Below are 20795 nucleotides of genomic sequence, written 5' to 3' on the forward strand. Positions count from 1 at the left end.
CATACTTTGTTACAACACTAACACGAAAAGTTACCATGCATTTAAAGCTCCTGACACACATCGTGCATTTTCAGGTAGGAAAAAAAAAAATGTGAAATCTCTTACAATAAAGCAAAGGATTTGCAAACTTGTGAAATGTCGGTGTGACTAGCTCTGGCATGTGCGGTGAAGAAATGTCAAAGGTCGCCAGTTATGTTCAAGAGAAGCCATTTCAATTTCAGCAATATATCATTCAGGAAAAAACAGAACTACCAAGTTATAAAACAGAAAAACAAAATTCCAGTGCACTTTGTTATTTCGCTATCACCCTGTGGTGGTTTGAATAGATGGTCCCCAATATATTCAATTCTTAATTGTTTGTTGTTTGCATCTGCTCACTACCTGGCTGGAGGCAATGTCACTGGGTGGATCTTTAGGTGTGGTGGTGGGTTTCAGGTTTCAATCTAAAGATATGCAAAGTGTGCCTAGCTGGAGTTCCTGAAGTGTGCTATGGCTTTTGACCTTTAGGCTTGTGCTTCTTTCTCTCCGCTTGGACCTGTGAAGGCAGGCCAGCTTCTTCTGCCATTATGGAACTTCCCCTGGATCTGTAAGCTTCAATATATATCCCTGCCTCCATAACTGTGCCTGGTCTTGAAGCTCATCTCAGTGAACCTGAATCTGTCTGCTACACACCTCAAAGGTTTGAATGGGATTACAGCCTCAGACACAGCTCATCAATGCACCAGATCACCAAAAAAATGGACAACGGTGTCTCATGAGAGTCAGTAGGTTCCAAAATTCAAGATTTGTTTTCCATGAAACTTTGTATTTCTTTGGAATAATTTATTATGCATTTAGGTAGATGAACCTGCTTTCTTATCACAAACAGAGATGTGTGATAGAGAAGCACAAAACCACGTACATTTAATAAAGGGTCTCTCCTCCCAAAAGCTATCAAATCAATAGAACACATTCAAATACTAGACAATCTTAGAATTGAGGCAAATAGACGATGCATTTTCTTTATAACTCCCTGTAGTTCAAAAGATCCTGCACCGTATACAATGCAGAAACAATAAGGCTGGTATAGTTTATATCCTTTTTGGCTTCTTTGTATAACTAAAAATTATGCTAAGCATATGGTATGGAATAAGAAATAACTAGACAAATGCGAAAACAAAAGCAGGAGGCATTTTTTATGATGGAAAAATGTATGGTATGCATTAAAAAAATTTTAAAGTTCTTGTCATTTTCCCACATCACTTACTTCCAAGGACGGTCTGTGGTTTGTTCTTGTTATATTTCTCTTGGAATTTCTAGTAAAGAACATTAGAAACACATAAAAATGAGATCAAAGTAGCACTGGGCCACAGGAATGTGCAAAGTTACAAAGAACGGGTTCTTATCTACATCATACTTGTTATCTCATTTATTTCAAACAAAAGAGAATGCAAAGCAAAAACATGAAATAGAACAAAGAGCCATGGAATAATGGAGGGCAGGGCACCTTATCTTTAAAAGCCCTGAGAAAGGCAGAGGTCTCCACTCACATGGCCAGACCCTGGCTCTGTGACCTGACACAACGTACATTTCGGTTAACAGAACTTGGGGACTCCCAAGTCTCTCGCTGAACCCAAACGCCTTCCTCTTTACCATGCCACCGGAAGGCACAGAACCCTCCTCTGGTGCAGCGGGCTCTCAGAAGCAGCTGCCTCCTGGGGGAACTTGTAAGTGCCCCTTCTCAGTGCCCACCCTGACCTCCGGGGTCAGACGTCCTAGGAGCATTAATGACGCCTGACTTAACAGTTCGCCAGCTAATTCTGACACTGGCGAGCGTTTGAGAATTAGAGCTTTATTTGTTCATTTATGAAGGCTCAGGGTTTGTGCTGGTAAACCAAGCATGTCTGGCAGAAAGCCTATCCTATCCCCCCTTGCATCCTCCCCCATATAACATAAATGAAGTTTCTATTGCTAAAAGTGGACAGCTAAACAAATAGACATATACTTTAAGCATGTGCTATCACTGCAGTAATCACTTTGGAAATAAATCCAGACAGCAATAAAAGAAAATTAAATCTCCACAGATAACATGAAGCGAGTGAGCTAGACATGTTATATTCCCCAGCGTCTGAGAGGTTACCTTGGTACATGGAGGTACGGCATCTTTACAACCCTTATGTACATTTGTGTTACAGTCTGAAATAAAGGGGAAGATACAAAAATGTCCATCTGAATTCATGCGTAAGATCCACATTGAGTTTCTACTGGTTATTATAAAAAGGACACAAAGAATTATAGATATTTTGGAAACTTAACAAGTATTTCAATCATTCATTGCCCCACCCTAGCTCAAGCATACTGTTGGCAACTTTGATTTCCTTAGAGTTAGTTTCCATATTCTGCAATTAACCTATCCATTATAAAACCTGCAACTGGGTACAATAGACCCTTCTGGGTCTTCCTGACACCTCATTTCCGATTCAGTGCAGTATATCCTGAGGGATTCCTGACAACTCATTTCCTACTCTATGCTGAATATCCTCAGAGATTCCCCATACCTGGCTGGTAGCAACTTACTCCAACACCAGGTAAAATATCTCGGGGGATGGAAAAGAAAAGCAAACCAGCTCACATCAATGTTGAAAAAAATACTGTCAGGCTGCAATCGGAATTCCTACCAGCACAGACCAGGTAAACAGAAGGGAAAAGAAAAAAAGTAGAAGTTGTGAAATTCCACAGAACAAAGCTCCAGGAGACACTCACAGGAAGAGCTAACCACTGAGTATGACGTCCAGAAACAGAGATGAAACGCAGATATTTGAAATGGGCTTTGGATATGACAGAAGACGGAGCCTCAATAAAACAGTACCCTCGGTCCCCAGACAGTTAGCGCGTCTAGTGCCAGAAGGAGCTACGTGAGCGACTGGGGGAAAATGACCAACAACTGTCCAAGCAACTCATGGTCTAAGCTACTGAGCAGCCAACAACCTGACCTGATGCTCACACAAATGCAATGGTGGCACACAGCCATGGTGGTAAATCAACTACTCTTGGCTTGGCTAACTGGTCCACTCAATGGAACAGAACCCATAGCTGGAGCTGGGAAACAAGTCAGAACCAGATCCAAAAACTGAGCCCACTCTCCATTATCAAACTCCCACCAATTGTGGGCGACAAGAGGGCCTACACCTATTAAATTCTCTCTAAAATAATAATGGTCATCCCATCTATCTGGTGTTGACTTCACTCTCCATTGGAGAATTTGCTTCTCTTCTTCAGATGGATGCAGATCCTGAGGAGAGAAATCAGCCCATCGCTCCTCACCAGGGCCCCAGCTGAAACCATAGAGGAATTGGGGAAATGAGCAAGAGTGCTGCTTTCTTGGTAAACCTGGTACCAGCACAAGGGTGAAGGATATAGACACAGAAAACACTCAACACTATCAAACCAGAGATCCAGAGACACACAGCCTCTTCACTGAAGTAGACCTAAAATGAACCCAACATGACTCAGGGAAATTCGATGTTGGGACATTATGTCCAGAGACGTTGCTTTTTCCCCATAACTGATGGCTAACCCCACAATGCATGACCCACATTCCCCAATGAGGAGGGTCCCTGCAGAGGGGGGCGGATAGGGAGGAGGCTAACGATGGTAACAACATGACTGTATACACACTGTGAACATAACTAATTTATTTTTTAAAAAATCAGGCCCTAGAGGCATGGAGAGAACACAGAATGAGAGCAGAGACCGGTGGAGGAGAGGAGCCTGTGAGACAAGCAGGGGCTACGGGGAAGGTGAAGGCAAAAACTGATTTTCAACTCCATTGACGTGGATTCATGTGACCAAAAAAAAAAAATTATATATATATATATATATATATATATATATATATATATATATATATACATATATATATCTATATCTCAAAGCAGTGCTGTGAAGTTAAACTTGAAAGATTCCAGGATGTGGAAAAGATGAAGGGGATGATTATAAACTAGAAGATTTCATACAATGACAGATATGCAAAATGACAGCTACCCAGAGAAGTCAGAAAAATGAGATCACAGCAGTGACAAAGTTATGCCAGAAAAAGAAATGTCACCAAGTTGGAAAGGCAACCGCAAGGGCAGATGCAAATATCTCCTTTCTAACAAAAATAACTAAATGGCACCCATCTATAGACCCATTCTTACAATATCAATGTGATTCAAACCATAACCATCCTCACATATATAAGTGGAAAAGGGAAATTACCAACATAGGAATTGGGTCAGGCGGGCCATAGACTCCCCATGGTAATAGTAAGTGCTCAACTGGATTGGAAAATGTGGACTGAGCTGTGAGGGAGAAAGGGTTTGTTTGCTTGTTTTTTCTTTTGTTTTTGTTTTTTGAGGTAGGATTTCACTCTAACTCAGGCTGACCTGGAATTCACTATGTAGTCTCAGGGTGGCCTTGAACTCACGGCTAGCCTCTTACCTCTGCTCCGAAGTGCTGGGATTAAAGGTGTATGCCACCATGCCCAGCTTGCAGAAAGGTTTTGATCCAAGGTTTTGGTTTTGATCCAAGGTTTTGTGAAGCCAGGTACATTATTTTTTTCTTGGGCAAAAGGAAAGATATAACTGCAGGCACTTAAAGGGTAAGAAACTGCTCGATGCTATTCTAGCTACTGAGAGATGAACCAAAATTCACTGACTAATTTAGCTGAAGAAAAAGTTTTAAAATATGTTATTTATTTATTTTCATGTGTGTGTATGCCAGTGTGCATGCCAGGGTCTCTTGCCATCACAACAAATGTCAGATGCTTATGCCACTTTTGCATCTGACTTTACACGGATGCTGGGGAATCAGCCCTGGGCCGATGGGCTTTGCAAGCAAGTGCCTTTCACCACAGAGAAATCTCCCTGGCACCTAAACGTTTTTAAAGGTGTAAAGTAAAGAGTGGGACTGGAGATGAAACTTAGTGGGTAGAGTGCTTGCCTGGCACACACAGAGCCCTGATTTTCATCTCAGAGCCAAATAAAACCAAGAATAGTGACACACACCTGTAATATCAATGCTTAGGAGGTGAAGGCAGCTACATAGTGATTTTGAGGTCAACGTGGGCTACATGAGACCCCTGTCACATACACACACACACACACATTTTATGTCAAAAAATAGCCTCACCTCCCCAGAAAGAAAAAGAAAGAGAGAGAGAGAAGAGAGGGAATAAAGGAGGAGGAGAATGTTTTAAAACTTATAAGCATGTAGATGAACAGAACTGAATCAAAACCACATTCCCTTGAGCCAGACAATCACTCTCGAAAGAAAGACTAAACAAACAATGTGAAACTATAACAATCCAGTATGCTAACAGAAGCTGAGCTAACAGGGTTAATATAAGAAAAACAGCAGTAAAAAAAAAATCAAATTATTAGCCTTATACAGCCTTAGTGCTATCATTAGCAGATATAAAAAGAGAATATCTTGCCAAATCCCAGAACACAAAAGCAAACACCACATGGTCTACAAAGGCTGAGCCAGACATAAGGAAAACAGCCAGAAACTATCAAAGATGCTTGGAAGTAGGAAAACTCAATGTAGATGAGGAGAGCCCTTTGTTATAAAATCAGATCTTTCAGCTACCTTACAGATTACCTTTAACTAAACAATTCCCAAAGGAAAACCGTAGAAATTATGAAAGGAAATACAAAGGAAAGGGAAGAACAAGGGACATTAACTTTGGACAAAGTAGAACTCAGAGCAAAAGCGCATCAAAGTGTAACTTCATACTGATTAAAGTTCAATCTGCAAGGAAGATGTCATGTGTGCACCAGATAATGGTATAGAAAAATATAAGGCACAAAACCTATTGATAAACAAGCAGAATATTATAGACATACAAATCAGCAACATGAGATATATCAGAAAAAATAACAGCAAGATTTTGAATACTTATATAATGTATTGTTTCATGTTATATCTGATCTGCTTTTAAGATTAGATATATTAACCTTCATGATTAAAAACAAAAACACATCCACAGAATATCTACCTAAAACAACAGAGACTGCCCAGGTCATATTCTAATCATATAAAAACATAACATTAATAAAAGTTTAAACCACAAATACTCTACCCCAAGGAAAGCCTTATATATCCCAAAATGAAATCTAAAAATAATTGATAAAAAGAAAAGCATTCAAGTGTACACTCTAGCACATATGCTAATTGTGGAATTTAATCTACAGGAATAATCAACACTGTGACAGAGATGTGTGCAAGGTGATGTGCGTTTATGTTGTGAAAAACTTAGGTAACTTAGGTATACAATGAGAGATGACTAAATATAGTTGACATTACTATCAAATGAAATCTTTTTTTTTTTTTTTGGTTTTTCGAGGTAGGGTCTCACTCTGGTCCTGGCTGACCTGGAATTAACTCTGTAGTCTCAGGGTGGCCTTGAACTCACGGTGATCCTCCTACCTCTGCCTCCCGAGTGCTGGGATTAAAGGCGTGCGCCACCACGTCCAGCTTTCAAATGAAATCTTTATGGCTAGAAATATTAATAACAAATTTTTGTAGGTGGAAAAATTCTAGGTAGTTTTAAGTTTCTACCTAAGCCTTTTATCCTCTTTAAATCCTGGCACATTTTAGAAGTAATGACTTTAAAATATTTTATTTTTATTTATTTAGTTATTTGATAGAGAAAGAGGGAGAGAGAGAGAGAGAGAGAGAATGGGTGCACCAGGGCCTCCAGCCACTGCAAACAAACTCCAGATGCAAGTGCCCCCTTGTGTACCTGGCTAATGTGGGTCCTGGGGAATCAAACCTGGGTCCTTTGACTTTGTAGGCAAGAGCCTTAAACATTAAGACATCCCTCCAGCCCTAAAGTAATGACTTTAATTAGTTCATTTATTTGTCTTAAACTATTTGCCAATTTCATACATGTATATAAGGTGTTTGGGTCATATTCACCCCCATTACCCTCACTCGTCCAACCTTTACAGCCTCTGGGGGAGAGGGAAACATTGTCTACAGTGGTGTGCCCACTGATAGGTTGTCCGTGCTCCGGTAAATAACCTCCCTCCATTTCTGATGCAAGCAATCCTAATTAAATGTATCGACCAAGATATTCTCATCAAAAAAAAAAAAAAGAAAAGAAAAGAAAGAGAAGAAAAACACATCCAAGTACAAAAGGAACTAGGTGGGTAAAGCAATGACTTTTTTTTAAAATTTTTTATTTATTTATTTGAGAGCGACAGACACAGAGAGACAGACAGATAGAGGGAGAGAGAGAGAATGGGCGCGCCAGGGCTTCCAGCCTCTGCAAACGAACTCCAGACGCATGCGCCCCCTTGTGCATCTGGCTAACGTGGGACCTGGGGAACCAAGCCTCGAACCGGGGTCCTTAGGCTTCACAGGCAAGCGCTTAACCGCTAAGCCATCTCTCCAGCCCAGGCAATGACTTTTAATAGCTGTGCATCTTAAGCACTTTCAACAATTTCCCAAACTTCCACTATAAGTCTGTCATACCCACTTGTACTAGATGTGAACTGCCATCTTGCTCATAACTCCAGTTTACGTTGAGGTGATGGACAGATCCGAGGCCTCAGCAGTAAATGAGTAGGATGAACGTCAGGGGCCAGCTTTGTGCTGGATGCTGCAGGAACTGTGAAGAGTCACAAGTGCCCTCGCAGAACTTATGGTGAGGGAGATCGACAGGGAAATCAGCATGTAAACTGTGTACTAAGCTAGATGGTGGCAAACATCATCGCGTGAGGTGGCTGGGATAAGGGAAGTATAAGGTTCAGCGCAGGGCAGCCTGGGCTGAGAGGTGTTATCTGAGCAACTCATGTGGCCAGCTAAGAGAGGAAAGAACTTTGAAGGCAAAGAGAAGACGGGGAAGACCCCAAGGCAGGAACACACTGCTCCTGGCCGCGCAGGAAGAACAGAGAAGTGTCAGTAGGGCCAGAGCAGAGTGGGAAAGGGGAGAAGAAGCTGGGTCAGGTCAGGTAAGGTGTTTGCCTTTTCTCAAGGGGTAGAGAAAGCTACTGGAAGCCATGAGACATAGACGGCTATCTATGTGTGCCTTAAGAAATTCTTCCTGGGTGAGTTCAAGGCCACCCTGTGACTACATAGTGAATTCCAGTTCAGCCTGGCTAGAGTGAAACCCTACCTCAAAAAAAAGGGGGGGGGGGTAGGGGCTAGCTTTGACCTGGATATATGACCATGAGTTAGTTCTGAAATCTAAAATTTAGTACATCTTGATGATCTTACCTGGCTCTTTTTAAGTAAGGATTTCATACAGACTCTTAGTAAATACATATTTGTTGATTCTAAAAAAAAAGGAGGAGGACGAGGAAAAAGAAAAAAAAAGAAATTCTTCCTAGGGCTGGGGCTGGAGAGATTGCTTAGTGGTTAACGCACTTGCCTGCAAAGCCTAAGGACCCATTTTCTATGCTCCAGATCCCACGTAAGACAGATGCACAAAAAGTCGCATGTGCACAAGGGAGCACATGCATCTGGAGTTCAACTGAAGTGGCTAAAGGCTCTGGTATGCCCGTTCTCTCTCCCTCCCTCCCTCCCTCCCTCCCCCCCCTCCCTCTCCCCCCCCCCTCTCTCTCTCTCTCTCTCTCCCTCTCTCTCCCTCTCTGTCTCGCTCACTCATAAAAAAGAATAGTTTTTCATTACTACCATGAGGAGGAGGAGGAAGAAGAAGGAGAAGGAGAAGTAATAGAAGAAGAAGAGGAAGTTGCTGTTGAAGTTCTTTCTGGATGATGCTTTAGGAACAGCCATTAACAGGTAAACATCACAGAGACCAGTTGCATGACGGCTTTAGACCACACTGAGAGGAGCAGCAAGGTTAGGCAATGAGTGGGTTTGCTATATCGAAAATGGAGCCAAAAGGATCGATTGCTGAGGGGGTTGGATGTAGGATGGGAGAGGAGGACAGGAATAAACAAATACTTTTAAATGTTTTCATGAACACCTGGCTAGAATAAGAGGGCTGGCTTGTAGGTGGGCCCTGAGATGGGATCAAGAGCTCAGTTTTAGGCGTGTGACATTTGAGCTGCTGGGTAGGGGTGACCACCGGCAGTGAAGTAGATAAGCCTGGGGCTCAAGGAAACCATCCATGTCGACAGTAGACCCTCACTCTGACAGGGCATTGCATGGAACATTATTCAGTCATACAGGAGGCCCTCAAAGGTTTGTGTAAACGTGCTTAGCAGTGGCCCCATTCTCAGAGAGCTTACGGGCTGGGGAGTGCAGACATTACCATACACACACTAGGTTGGAGAACTTACTGGAACACTGGAGTGACTCTTTCCCAAGCAGCGTCTTATCACAACCCGAACACTGTAGGACCCCAGAGAATGTTCCTGGGACAAACTGATGTCGGCTCAGCTTTTCTTTGTCTTTGGTATCTTTGCTTTTCATCTTCCAAAGCAGCAGTCGCAGTAGGAAAGTGGAGGGAAATGCAAAGGGGGTGGGGGGATAAAAAAACACTGTGAGCCGGCCTCCCTACAGAAGTCAAGCACCAACATGTACCAGCATGGGGTTGTATTAGTTATTTCTTTTCTTATGACAGAGAGAGAAAGGAAGAGAAAGAGAGAGAGAGAAAGCCAGGGCCTCCAGCCGCCAAATTCGAACTCCAGACACATGTGCCACCTTGTGCATCTGGCTAATGTGGGATCGGGAGAGTCGAACATGGGTCCTTAGGCTTCACAGGCAAGCACCTTAACCACTAAGCCATCTCTCCAGCCCTGCTTTGGTTATTTCTAATGACTCAGACAATCATCCTTAAGAAAAGTGTACAGAAAGTCTTAGGTAAGTAATTTGAGAGGGCAAGTGGAAACTACACCAAGTGCTCAGGAATGAAGTCATCTACATGTTGTAGCAAATAGGTGAAGATTCTGAATTACCTTAGATTTGTTCCGAGGGCTGGTCATCCTATTCATGAGGAAGCTGAAAGTCCGGCTTACTTTATATTTTTCAGACTCTGCTTTGGCAGGGATGATGTATTTATCCCATTCTTCCTCTTGAATTCTATAAAAAAGAATCTGTTGTCAAAGCTTATAGGCTTCAAGGAGGAATAAAGACCAGCAAGTACATATATTTTGTATATATATATATGCATATATTTGTACAAACATCTGTATGGTTGTGAATAGATAGGGTTAGTGTTTACATTGCTGCTGTAAAGATAAAATAATAACTTTTTATTAAAAATATATCTTACAGATGCATGACTATGAAGCAACTACCTAATAATGTTAACAACTAAGAATCTACATGGTAGAAATAAATATTTACTTGTGTCAACTTTTCTATATTCCTGAAATTTTTTTCAGACTGAAATGCTAGCACAATAAAGGAAGACTTATTCTCATAATTTTACTCAGAAAACACTCATCTCCCGGTTTAATATACTAGTAGAAATGTCCTAGGACACAGAGAAGTCTAGCAGACAACGTGAAACTGAATGTTGTTTACTTTGGAAACACAGGAATGGCACTCAGCAGACGTACACTTCCCTTGTGTGTACAGCCCAAGAACTAGATGGTGTGCCTCTGCGTTCAGTTTTTCACACTCAGACAGGCTTCAGAGGACAGAAGACTCTACAAGACACAAGCTCCAAGTAACTTGACCCACTCCGTGAACAAACTCAACATTATTTCTCTTCCTCTAATCCATGAAACCAATTCTGAAGACATGGGGAATCCAAGCTATGAAATGTTGCATCTCCTCCATAGAACTTTTTCTAATAATCTTGTTTCTCTAATACTATGACTGGGAAAGGAGAGAGAACAGTTTAAAAAAAAAATCAAACAAAAAGCAGAGGTAGAAAGATCACCATGCATTCAAGGCTATCCTGAGACTACATAGTAAATTCCACGTCAGCCTGGGCTTGAGTGAGACCCTTTCTTTAAAACCGCAAACAACAAAAACTATCATGTCAAAATACATAACACTTTGGTAGATTATCTCTATAGTGAATATATCCTCACTAAAGTCTCCTCTACCCCTCAACTTCTCTTTCCTTCAGCATTAGAGGCTAACATTTGTCTCCGGGAAATATTTAACAGCAGCCATATAGGTAATACACAGCACATTACATTTTATGAAAATGTCGCTTTCACTGAAACCTCATCTGATTGGCAGGCTTAGACTAAATTATTTCTAGGACTCCTTCCACATTGTAATATAACTACTTGTATGTATCATGACAAAGCTTCTTATCCAAGCTCTGTCTTAGTACTTCCGAGTTCAAATTCAAAATTACATTTAGAAAAAGATTGTCCAATGGCTTCAGAGCTGATCTAACTGATGACCAAGGTGATATTCAGAAGTAAATCACTTAGATGAGCTACTTAATAAGAGCTGTTTGAAACAGCATGAGACACAAAAAAGCCACCCAATTGGTATCAGTTATTAGTACACCTACTTATCATCACCCCCGTCTACCGTAATGCTATCTTATCATCATTTCCTCTTTTAAGGGCATTCTTAGTCTATGTTTGTAACATTTGCAAATTTTCTATTCGTGTCTTAAAAAAAAAAAAAAAGAAATGAGCCAAAGGTGGCTTTCTCTTACTGATACCTTCATTCCAAGATTTAAGCCAGGGCTGGAACGATGGATTAAAAGTTAAGACACATGCCTGCAAAGCCTAAGGACCCAGGTTCAATTCTCCAGGTCCCACAGATGCACATGGTGGTGGCACATGCATCTGGAGTTCGTTTGCAGTGGCTAGAGGCCCTGGCGCACCCATTCTCTGTCATTCTCTCTCTCTAATAAATAAATAAAAATAAATCTTAAAAAAAAAAAGATTTAAGCCAAAACAGTTATCTTGGTGTCTATATTTAAAAATTCCAGAGCTTTAGCATTCACATCACAAAAATTCAGGTCATGTTACTGTTTTGCACATGGTCTATCAAGGCCAAACATGAATGCCATTTCTGGTATTTGCTTAGCAGTAACCTGGGGCTCCTGTCCACTGTGACTCATGTGCAGTCAGTTATTGAAGACAACACAGCCCAGCAATCCTTCTTGCATCTTGGTCTGCTTCCCAAGCTTGACTGTGACAACAGTTTTGCCTTCTAGGAAAAACAGAAGCTTAAGCTTCAAGCTTTCCAACCTGTGCATCGACTAGGAAGCTAGAAATGCTCAGGGTCATTCCTGCCTCAAACCTCACTCTGCTCAGCAAGCATCCATTCAGGGAGACAGCAAGAGTGTTTCTGCACTTTCCACAATGCCCTCCCATGGGCCAGCTACTCTTGTCCTGGACAGACCTAGGAAAAACTTGGTGCCTTTTTGCAGCAGGTGACTCTCAACTACTCCTAGAGAGAGGTGTTCAGACTTGAAAATAACCCCCAAACACAACATCCTACCCTGGGTCTTGCAGCCTACGTGTCTAAGGATTAAAGCAGATTTCTGTCTGACCTATGCTGATACAAACCACGGGGTAAGGAATGGCTCTTTTTGTATTCTATAGAAACTCAGAACTACTGGGAAGATCTGAAAAGTGTGGTGCAGACATTTTCCAAAACACATTGGGTAGACCTCATGGAAACTGGAACTGTAAAGTACCTTTTTTCTCCTGGTGGCTCTGGGAAGCTATAAGCTCTTTGCTCTACAAGACACAAAACAAGAAAATGACATCTAAGACAGAAAAAAAATTATGCATTAAATTATTATATATTATATTACATATATGTGGTATTCTGAAATGCACCTACTAACCATATTTTGTCATCAAAATACTACCAGTTAGATTATAATGAGGAAACAAGCAATCTTATATAAGTAAAGAATGGCTCTGGGTATTGTTGCTTTCTTTAGTGTGAAGGGGAAGAGGCTGATTTTATGATTTCATGAACTAAGTCTGCATCTGCAAAGGGAAGTAGATATGTTCCAGAAGTGCAGAAAATGAGCTGCATATTTTTGGTTATTTCTCACCAGGACTTCATTGTTTTTAAAAAAATATTTATTTATTTATTAATCATCTCTTGTTCATATCATTATTTCCTCAAAATATAGAATCAATATGTATTTTCACTGCTTTTAAGCAAAATTCAAAGGAAGTCTTAGCTGGGCATGCTGGCACATGTCTTTAATCCCAGCACTCAGGAGCTAGAGGTGGGAGGATCACCATGAGTTCAAGGCCACCCTGAGACTACACAGTGAATTCCAGATCAGCCTGAGCTAGAGTGAGACCCTACCTCAAAAAAATTAAAAGAAAAGGAAGTTTTGAAGGCCAGAATGAGGAAAGGCCTATTATAATGTAGCTACACTGTCTAATTACAAATCCTCAATGTGCCAGTGCAGAGATGTGTTTTGTGGCTCATGGGAAAGAGGGACCACCATTCAGGTTGGGCTTGTTTAAGGTAGAAGAGCAGGTTCATGCAAACAAGACCATGTTGTTTCCAGGGAGCTGGAGTCCTTGCTACAGGGATGGAGCAGACACTGACTTAGACAAGGAGAGAGGGGAGAGGAGGCACTGTGGAGCACGCCATCTACACAGCAGGACAAATCTTTTGCCAACACAATCCAGAGAGGAGAAGAGGTGAAATTCGTGTGTAAATGGGAATTGTCCAGCTATATGCAGAGAATATATAAATATCCCCTAAACTGTGTAAATATCTGTGTTGTACTTGGCACTATTTGTACGTAACAGAAAATCTGCTTTGACTTTACAGCTGTTATAAAAAGTTAACAGTGATCCATATTATAAATAGAGTGAATTCCAAAAACATGAAAGAGCTAATAAACTCACAAAGTAATAGAATTGACTCAGGAAGCTGGACACAATCTGAGAGGATTTTATCCATTAGTTCACAGTAGCTTTCAAGAGTATGTTGACTTCACCCCTCAAATTCTTAAATATATAATGGCTTTGTCCACTTTGTTGAGGTTATAATTATGATATCAATATTGACAGTTTTACTTGCTATGGCAACCTACAAGGTATCAAAAGGGATTACTGAGGGCTGAAGAAGATAGCTTAGCAGTTAAGGCATTTCCCTGCAAAGCCAAAGGACCCAGGTTTGATTCCCCAGGACCCACATAAGCCAGATGCACAAGGTGGCACATGCATCTAGAGTTCATTTGCAGTGGCTGGAGGCCCTGGCATGCCCATTCTCTCTCTCTCTCTCCCTCTCAAATAAATAATAAAAATTTTTAAAAATGAATTATTGAACTGGATTTTCTGTATACAAACATTAAGTAATAAAGTTACCACCACTGTACTCTTAACTCGAAAAAAAAAAAGGCATGAGAAATAGTTAATAGCTCCTAGGAAGTAGCAAGAAAGAGAGAATGTGTCAAAAAAAAGTGAAGTGATTAGGGGTTGGGGAGATGATGCCTGTAGTGAAAGTTTGAGGACCTGAGTTTATCCCCAGCAACCATGTAAAATCTACATGTGGTGGGTGATGTGTGCATGTACCCTCAGCACTGGGAAGGTGGAAGAAGGAGGAGTCTTAGAGCTTTTTGGCTAGCTAGTCTAGAAAAACAGGTGAGTTCCAGGTTTGATAGGAGAACCTGTCTCAAGAAAATAAGGTTGAATGCAATTAAGATACCTAATGTTAATGGCTGGCCTTTATAAGAATGCATATATACACACACATGCACACACAGACGCACGCATGCACACAAGCACTAATATGTATAAACACATAAAAAATTAAAAGGATTGAAAAACCCTAAGTTTGGATATATGAAATAGACTTCATGAAATGGAACCTCCCCCTGGGACAAAGGGAGTCTTGGAACCTGTTCAAATAGAGAGAATTTTCCATCAAAAGAGAATTAATAGCAATACAAAGGCCAATTTACTTTTGATTCATGGAAGCAAAGTAGACAATGAATCATTAGGTTATATCTTTGAACAAGGCAGACTTTCACATCTGTGTCTTGACTGTATAAACAGCTAAAATTATACATTCTTCATTAAGAGGTAATTTACTTTTTATAGCAATATGGGTTTGATTGATCTAAAAGGTATCAATGCAGTCCTGGTGTGGTGGCACATGCCTTTAATCCCAGCACACAGGAGGCTGAGGTAGGAGAATTGCCATGAGTTCAAGGCCAGTCTGGGCTTCAGCATGAACTCCAGGTGAGCCATGCCTATAGTGAGATCATACCTCAAAAAAAAAAAAAAAAAAAAAATTGAAAACTAGCCGGGCATGGTGGTTCACGCCTTTAATCCCAGCATTCGGGAGGCAGAGGTAGGAGGATCACTGTGAGTTCAAGGCCACCCTGAGACTCCACAGTGAATTCCAGGTCAGCCTGAGCTAGAGTGAGATCCTACCTTGAAAAACCAAAAAAGACTCTCAGTTACTCTAAGTACATAAAACATAAATGGAAGGTAGCAATGCAAATCTTGGCAAACATACAGATTCTGTCCACAGAAAACTTTGTATGTTAGCGAATCACTTCAACCTAGATCACCTAATTCTTATCTTCTAGATGGTACCAAACTTCATTCAACTAGCCCTGTCTGTAAACATCCTGCCTAAAAGACAAACCTTTCTTTACAGAAATGAAAAGTAACGGAAGAATTGACGTCTGCGTTTTATTCCTTCTAATTCAAATGCAAAGTTTTAAGGTTTATGTTTAACAATTAATGTTAGGGTAGTTTTTCCTTACCAATCAATTTCCTTTCAGACATCTGGTCAAATATGCTCAAGCTTCAGGAATTCTGACTTAACCACAGACAGAAAGATAAGGTACAGCTACTGCTCACTGCCTGAAGACAGAAGCATGCTTCCCAAAGCACACCAGTATTAAGCTAAGCCACCAGATGGGGCTGCTACTAAGGTGTCAAGTTGCTGTTAAAAAACCTTAACCTAGGGCTGGAGAGATGGCTTAGTGGTTAAGGCACTTGCCTGGGAGGCCTAAGGATCTAGGTTCAATTCTCCAGGCCCCACATAAGCCAGATGCACAATGTGACACATGCGTCTGGAGTTTGTTTTCAGTGGCTACAGGCCCTGGTGTGCCCATTCTCACTCATGCTCTCTCTCTGACTCTTAAAAAAACAAAAACAAACAACAACAACAAAAAACCCTAACTTAAAGGTCAGGAGACCTGGAGACCCAGGAAAAACTCATGAGGAAAAACAATCCAAAGTGAATTTAATCCACATTTTTCCCTCTGTCTTCTTTGTAGCAGTTGCACATGTTTTCTTTTGTTTTTTAATTTTCTCTGGAAAACTTTTGTTTTAGATTCTACTCATTCCAAAATGAAAAAAATTAAAATTAACTTCCATCGTCCCTGTGTTCTAATAATGTATCCCAGAAAAGGAGGGGAAGCCCACAAAGGGGCGCTGGCTCTGTATCTCGTGTATTATTGAACAGTTATCAAACACAAGTCATTATTTTAGGATCGCAGCTCCAAGCATGAAGATTATTCAGATGATGGCTCATGATGATTCTCAGTATTGCTCCATGTGACACAGAATGCCAAATAGTAATAAAAGCATAATAAAATAAGAATGAGAAAAAAGGGGGGAAAAAGAAAGTGAAATGAATCTTATTTTCCATATTGGACACTGAGCAAACAGAATACCTGGGCACACATCTCGCTTTCTTTCAGGCTAACAAACAAGATACGCATTATCTAACAAATTAAAATTCGCCATTAAAATGATATTCCACACTGACATGAATATTTCTAAATGTGACTTTATCGTGCCATATTTTATTTTTAGAAAGCATGAAGTAGCTCTACTTCAAAGTCAAGTTTTCGGTGAGGGCAGTGGTGAAGAGTAGCTATAATCAGAGCTTTAAGTTGCCCATAATTATTCTATTTATACATCTGAGTCTGCTTTTGAAAATTAAATCTACTCGTATAATTGGAATCCTTTTGTAGGCATGCTATGTTTTAGTTAAAAGTTCGTTATATAAGTATAATATTTTTGTTTGCTTACATTGCCACCATCCCCCCACCAAAAACACAAACACCCCGAGATACACTCTCTTGTATTGCAACTATGTTGTTATTTCAACTCTCCAAAGTTTCTGGCTAAATAAAGAAAAAAATAACTGCATTTTGCAATGCTCTGTCTTTGAAGTACTGTCTCCCAGCACTTTTTATATGGGACAAAAGTAATTTTTATAAGTTACTTAAATGAAATTCTCTAAAGCCGTTACAGTAATATTCCTGAAATCAATTCTTGTTTCCACTGACCAGGAGGAAATTATTTTATTCAAACAGAGAGATGTGCAAAAGTGTGTAATTTCCTCAAAATTAAATCAGTGACTTGATCAATATCCAATGAAGAAAGAATTTTCCTAGGCATAGAAAAATCAATTGTGGAAATAGCACCAAAATGCGCCTGCAAGTCTTGTGTGTTTTATGTACTTAGAGTAACTGAGAGTCTGCCCTGGAATGGAATGAATTCAAACCAAACGTTACATCTGCTTACCGTCACTGGCATTGCACACTGTGAAGTCACGCACCAGCCGAGTTTTTCCTAAAGAGATCTTGGGTGATGAGCAGGAATAAGAACGAGATCGGATTCCAGAAAGTAACGATTCCTAAAAGAGATCGTTGTATTACTAAATCACTATCTTTAATAATGGAGTCAGCCTGAACATTTCTTTTTTAATGTCTGACTACTATGTATTTATTCATTTGTTTATTTTGTGTTAGGGTTTGATTCCAGGTTACAATGCTAGCTAGGTACTCTTCCACTGGAATTATGTCTCTTGCCTGTGTTTTTACTTTTTCATTTTATAAAATGTATTTATTTATTTTAGAGAGAGAGAATGGGCGCATCAGGGCCTTCAGCTTCTGCAAACCAACTACAATGTGTGCGCCCCCTTGTGTGCATGTGTAACATTGCATGCTTGTCTCACCGTGCATCTGGCTTACAGGGGACCTGGAGATCCAAACATGAGTTCTTGGGCTCTCCAGGTAAGCTCCTTAACTGCGAAGCCATCTCTCCAGCCGTTTTTTAATTGTTACTGTGAGCTAGAGACTTGCTAAGTTGCCCAGGCATAGGATTCTTCTGTCTCAGCCCCTCAAGTAGCAGGTATTTCAGACTTGTGCCACCAGGCCTGGCAATTTTTCTTAATTATTTGTTTCTGTTTGCCTCTCACTTTTAAAATGTTCTCTATTTGAATACTTTAGTAAACGTTAGCTTTTAGAAAAAATTTCTATACACATAAAAGTATCATTCTGTCATGTCAACTTGGTTAAAAATGAAAAATAGAGTTAAATGACTTTTTCTCTGAATGCTCAACAATGAATTTAACTTGTTTTTTACCTGAATTGTTACTTAGTTTGTTGCTTTACACTGTGGCACTCACACAAAGTCATCTAAGAAGATCTCTATCCTAAAGGATTATTTGAAGGTAGAGAAATATGCACTCGCTGTTGTAAGAGATCTGTAAGCTTCCAGATGGCTAGTTACAGTGCTAACTGCAGCCTCTAGGGGAAAATGCACAGGCCCATACACAAAACCTTTTCATGTGTGCTCATTTTCCAATAGACTTTCCGTCTACTCCTTCCTGGAGTGATGTTTGAATATCAGTGATTTATATAACTTCAATATTATTCCTTTTTAATGGCCTGCCATTTTCACATTATTATTTCCCCAATTACATGTCATTTCTATCATTATTTTTCAACACACATGACAATACAAGATGGCAGGATAATTAAAACATGGTTTTCTCATATATTCCAGGAATTATTTGCGAGATATGCAACAGAACTCCATTGAAGCCATTTGTAGTCGCCAACTCCTGTCCCATAAGATTAATCCTGCCCATGCATTTTTAAGATATCCCTTAAGGTTAGGGTTGAAAGAAAGTAACGCAAAATCCCTTCCTAACATTACGCCATCCGAAACTGTCCTTCACAAGCATGAGTCTCTTCTGCTTTCCCTGAGTGAAAACACATGGCTACTGCATTCCTTGGTTAGAGAGTCCAGAGGAAAGTTGAACACAGAAGCTCACCCGGATGCAGAGTGCCCTGGCTCAAGCTCTCTTCTCTGGGAGCAGTGCTCACTGGGCCTGCATGCTGTAACTGGATGGTGAGTTGTCCTATAACCCTAGCAGGGGGCAGGTCACAAAGGACCCTAGCCAAAAGCTATCCCCTTCATTTAAGACATGCATGGTAATCATTGTTTGTGACAGTGGAACTTTGAAAACTGTCCAAAACTTTCTGGCAAAGTTACACTGGGTAATTACAGAGGCAAAGCAAAAATATACTTTATAGGATGGATTCTTCTTAAAAACTGAACAACATGAAACCATTTTACAAAGGACTATTTTTCATTCCAAGGAATAATGAGTTTTCACAATTCCACTCAAAGTTCAAAACCAATTAGTGTCAATACTCACAATGATACCCGAGGTCCCTTTGATCATATTTATCCCCACACATGTTTCTTATTATCTGGAAATATCACCTGACCTTGTTCATATTCAAAAGATAATGACAGCTCTACAGGTCTCAGAGCTGAGGGAAAGGATAGAGGATCTCTGGTCACTTCAACCTGGGGCCTCCTAGACAGAACTCTCTTCCTCTAAAACCTCATTTTCGCAAAAGAAAAAAAAATGTAAAAAAAAAGCACTACTTATGTTCTAGGTGGATTATGACAATATTCTATATTTTGCACATGCATAAAAATATTTCATGTTGTGCCACATGCTAAAACAATAAGGTATTATCTTAATAACCATATGTTCCTGGTAGAAGGTTTGGCATTGTGCACATTGTTTCCCAGTAGTCAATGGATTTAAGAAAGAAAAACAAGACAATAACAGAAATCAAATATGAAAAAAACATGTGTTCAAACACAGAAGGCCTTTCTCCGCAAGACTGGGAGAAGGTATTCATATTTTGCTTATTTAACCAGTCACAACTAAATGAAATGCACACATGGAATTGCCAATAGAAAAACTGGCACCCCAGAAAAATGTGCCAGGGTTCACATTTCTGTGGATTAGTTCAAGAAGCCAGGGGTGCTCTGCAAGCAATCCCCTCTGCCTCCCTGACATCACTTAACTCCTCACCAAGACCAGGCAAAACTGGATGTGAGAAAAACAAGTGATTACTTAAAACTCAATACTACCGGGGTTTTTTTTCCCCTCTCCTCTGCTTATAAAAAGAAGATAGGAAGCATTGTGTGAAATGGTAACATTTTCCAAGTGTGTGAAACATGGAATATTATACTCCTTGTAAATTAATAAAACATGAACAACCGTTGTAAAAGTTGGGAATAATAAAACAGAATCACAGAAATTAAAAGGGCAGGTTTAAGCAGATACCAGAGTCCCTCCATCCTGCCCACAAAAATAGTATGAGTGAAACGGAATTTGTCTTTTAGATAGGGATGGATATATTTACACTCTGTACATGGACGGTTAAGTTGAACCAACACCAGTGAGAATACCTTCGAATGCAGGTTACTTGACAGAGAAAGTGATTCCGTCCTGGAGATATTAGAATCTGATTCAGTGTTGGTCTCAAAAGAGTCCAGTTCATCTCCACTGTGAACCCCAGTTCCTGAGGACCCCTGAGATGCTGGAGTATAGAAAACACGCGGCTGCTCAGAATTCCCTTCGCCTTCACTGTCCGCCACCAGGGCATCGAGGCTGGAACTGAGAACGGACTGAGTAAATCATCCAATAAGCAGAGGGCGGACAGACAGATTCCCAGGCAGGCAAGCAGAAAGGGAGACAGACAGACACTGGCTTCTATTTCTCTGACTTCAGATTGTCTTGTTGGTTGAACAATGTGCAGCCATTTACGACTGATTTTCAGTTTTTATTTTTCCCTCTCTCCAAGTGTCTTTATAAACAAAATTTTCTTTTTCCCC

At 40.3% G+C, this 20795-nt stretch overlaps 1 protein-coding gene across 4 annotated transcripts in view; it reads right to left on the reverse strand.

Moving 5' to 3' along the window:
- Positions 1 to 20795, reverse strand: part of Arhgef28 (Rho guanine nucleotide exchange factor 28) — a 361317-nt gene that overhangs the window by 85637 nt on the left and 254885 nt on the right. For all 4 annotated transcript variants that reach the window (XM_045133599.1, XM_045133602.1, XM_004651536.2 and 1 more), the window contains 7 exons: positions 20370 to 20577; positions 17391 to 17502; positions 12557 to 12599; positions 9891 to 10014; positions 9273 to 9405; positions 2120 to 2175; positions 1247 to 1295 (listed from right to left, as the gene is read on the reverse strand). In XM_045133599.1, coding sequence (XP_044989534.1) covers positions 1247 to 1295; positions 2120 to 2175; positions 9273 to 9405; positions 9891 to 10014; positions 12557 to 12599; positions 17391 to 17502; positions 20370 to 20577 — 725 coding nt within the window. The remainder of the gene's footprint in view (positions 1 to 1246; positions 1296 to 2119; positions 2176 to 9272; positions 9406 to 9890; positions 10015 to 12556; positions 12600 to 17390; positions 17503 to 20369; positions 20578 to 20795) is intronic.

Source organism: Jaculus jaculus, chromosome 14, assembly GCF_020740685.1.
Source record: "Jaculus jaculus isolate mJacJac1 chromosome 14, mJacJac1.mat.Y.cur, whole genome shotgun sequence".
NCBI lineage: Eukaryota > Metazoa > Chordata > Mammalia > Rodentia > Dipodidae > Jaculus > Jaculus jaculus.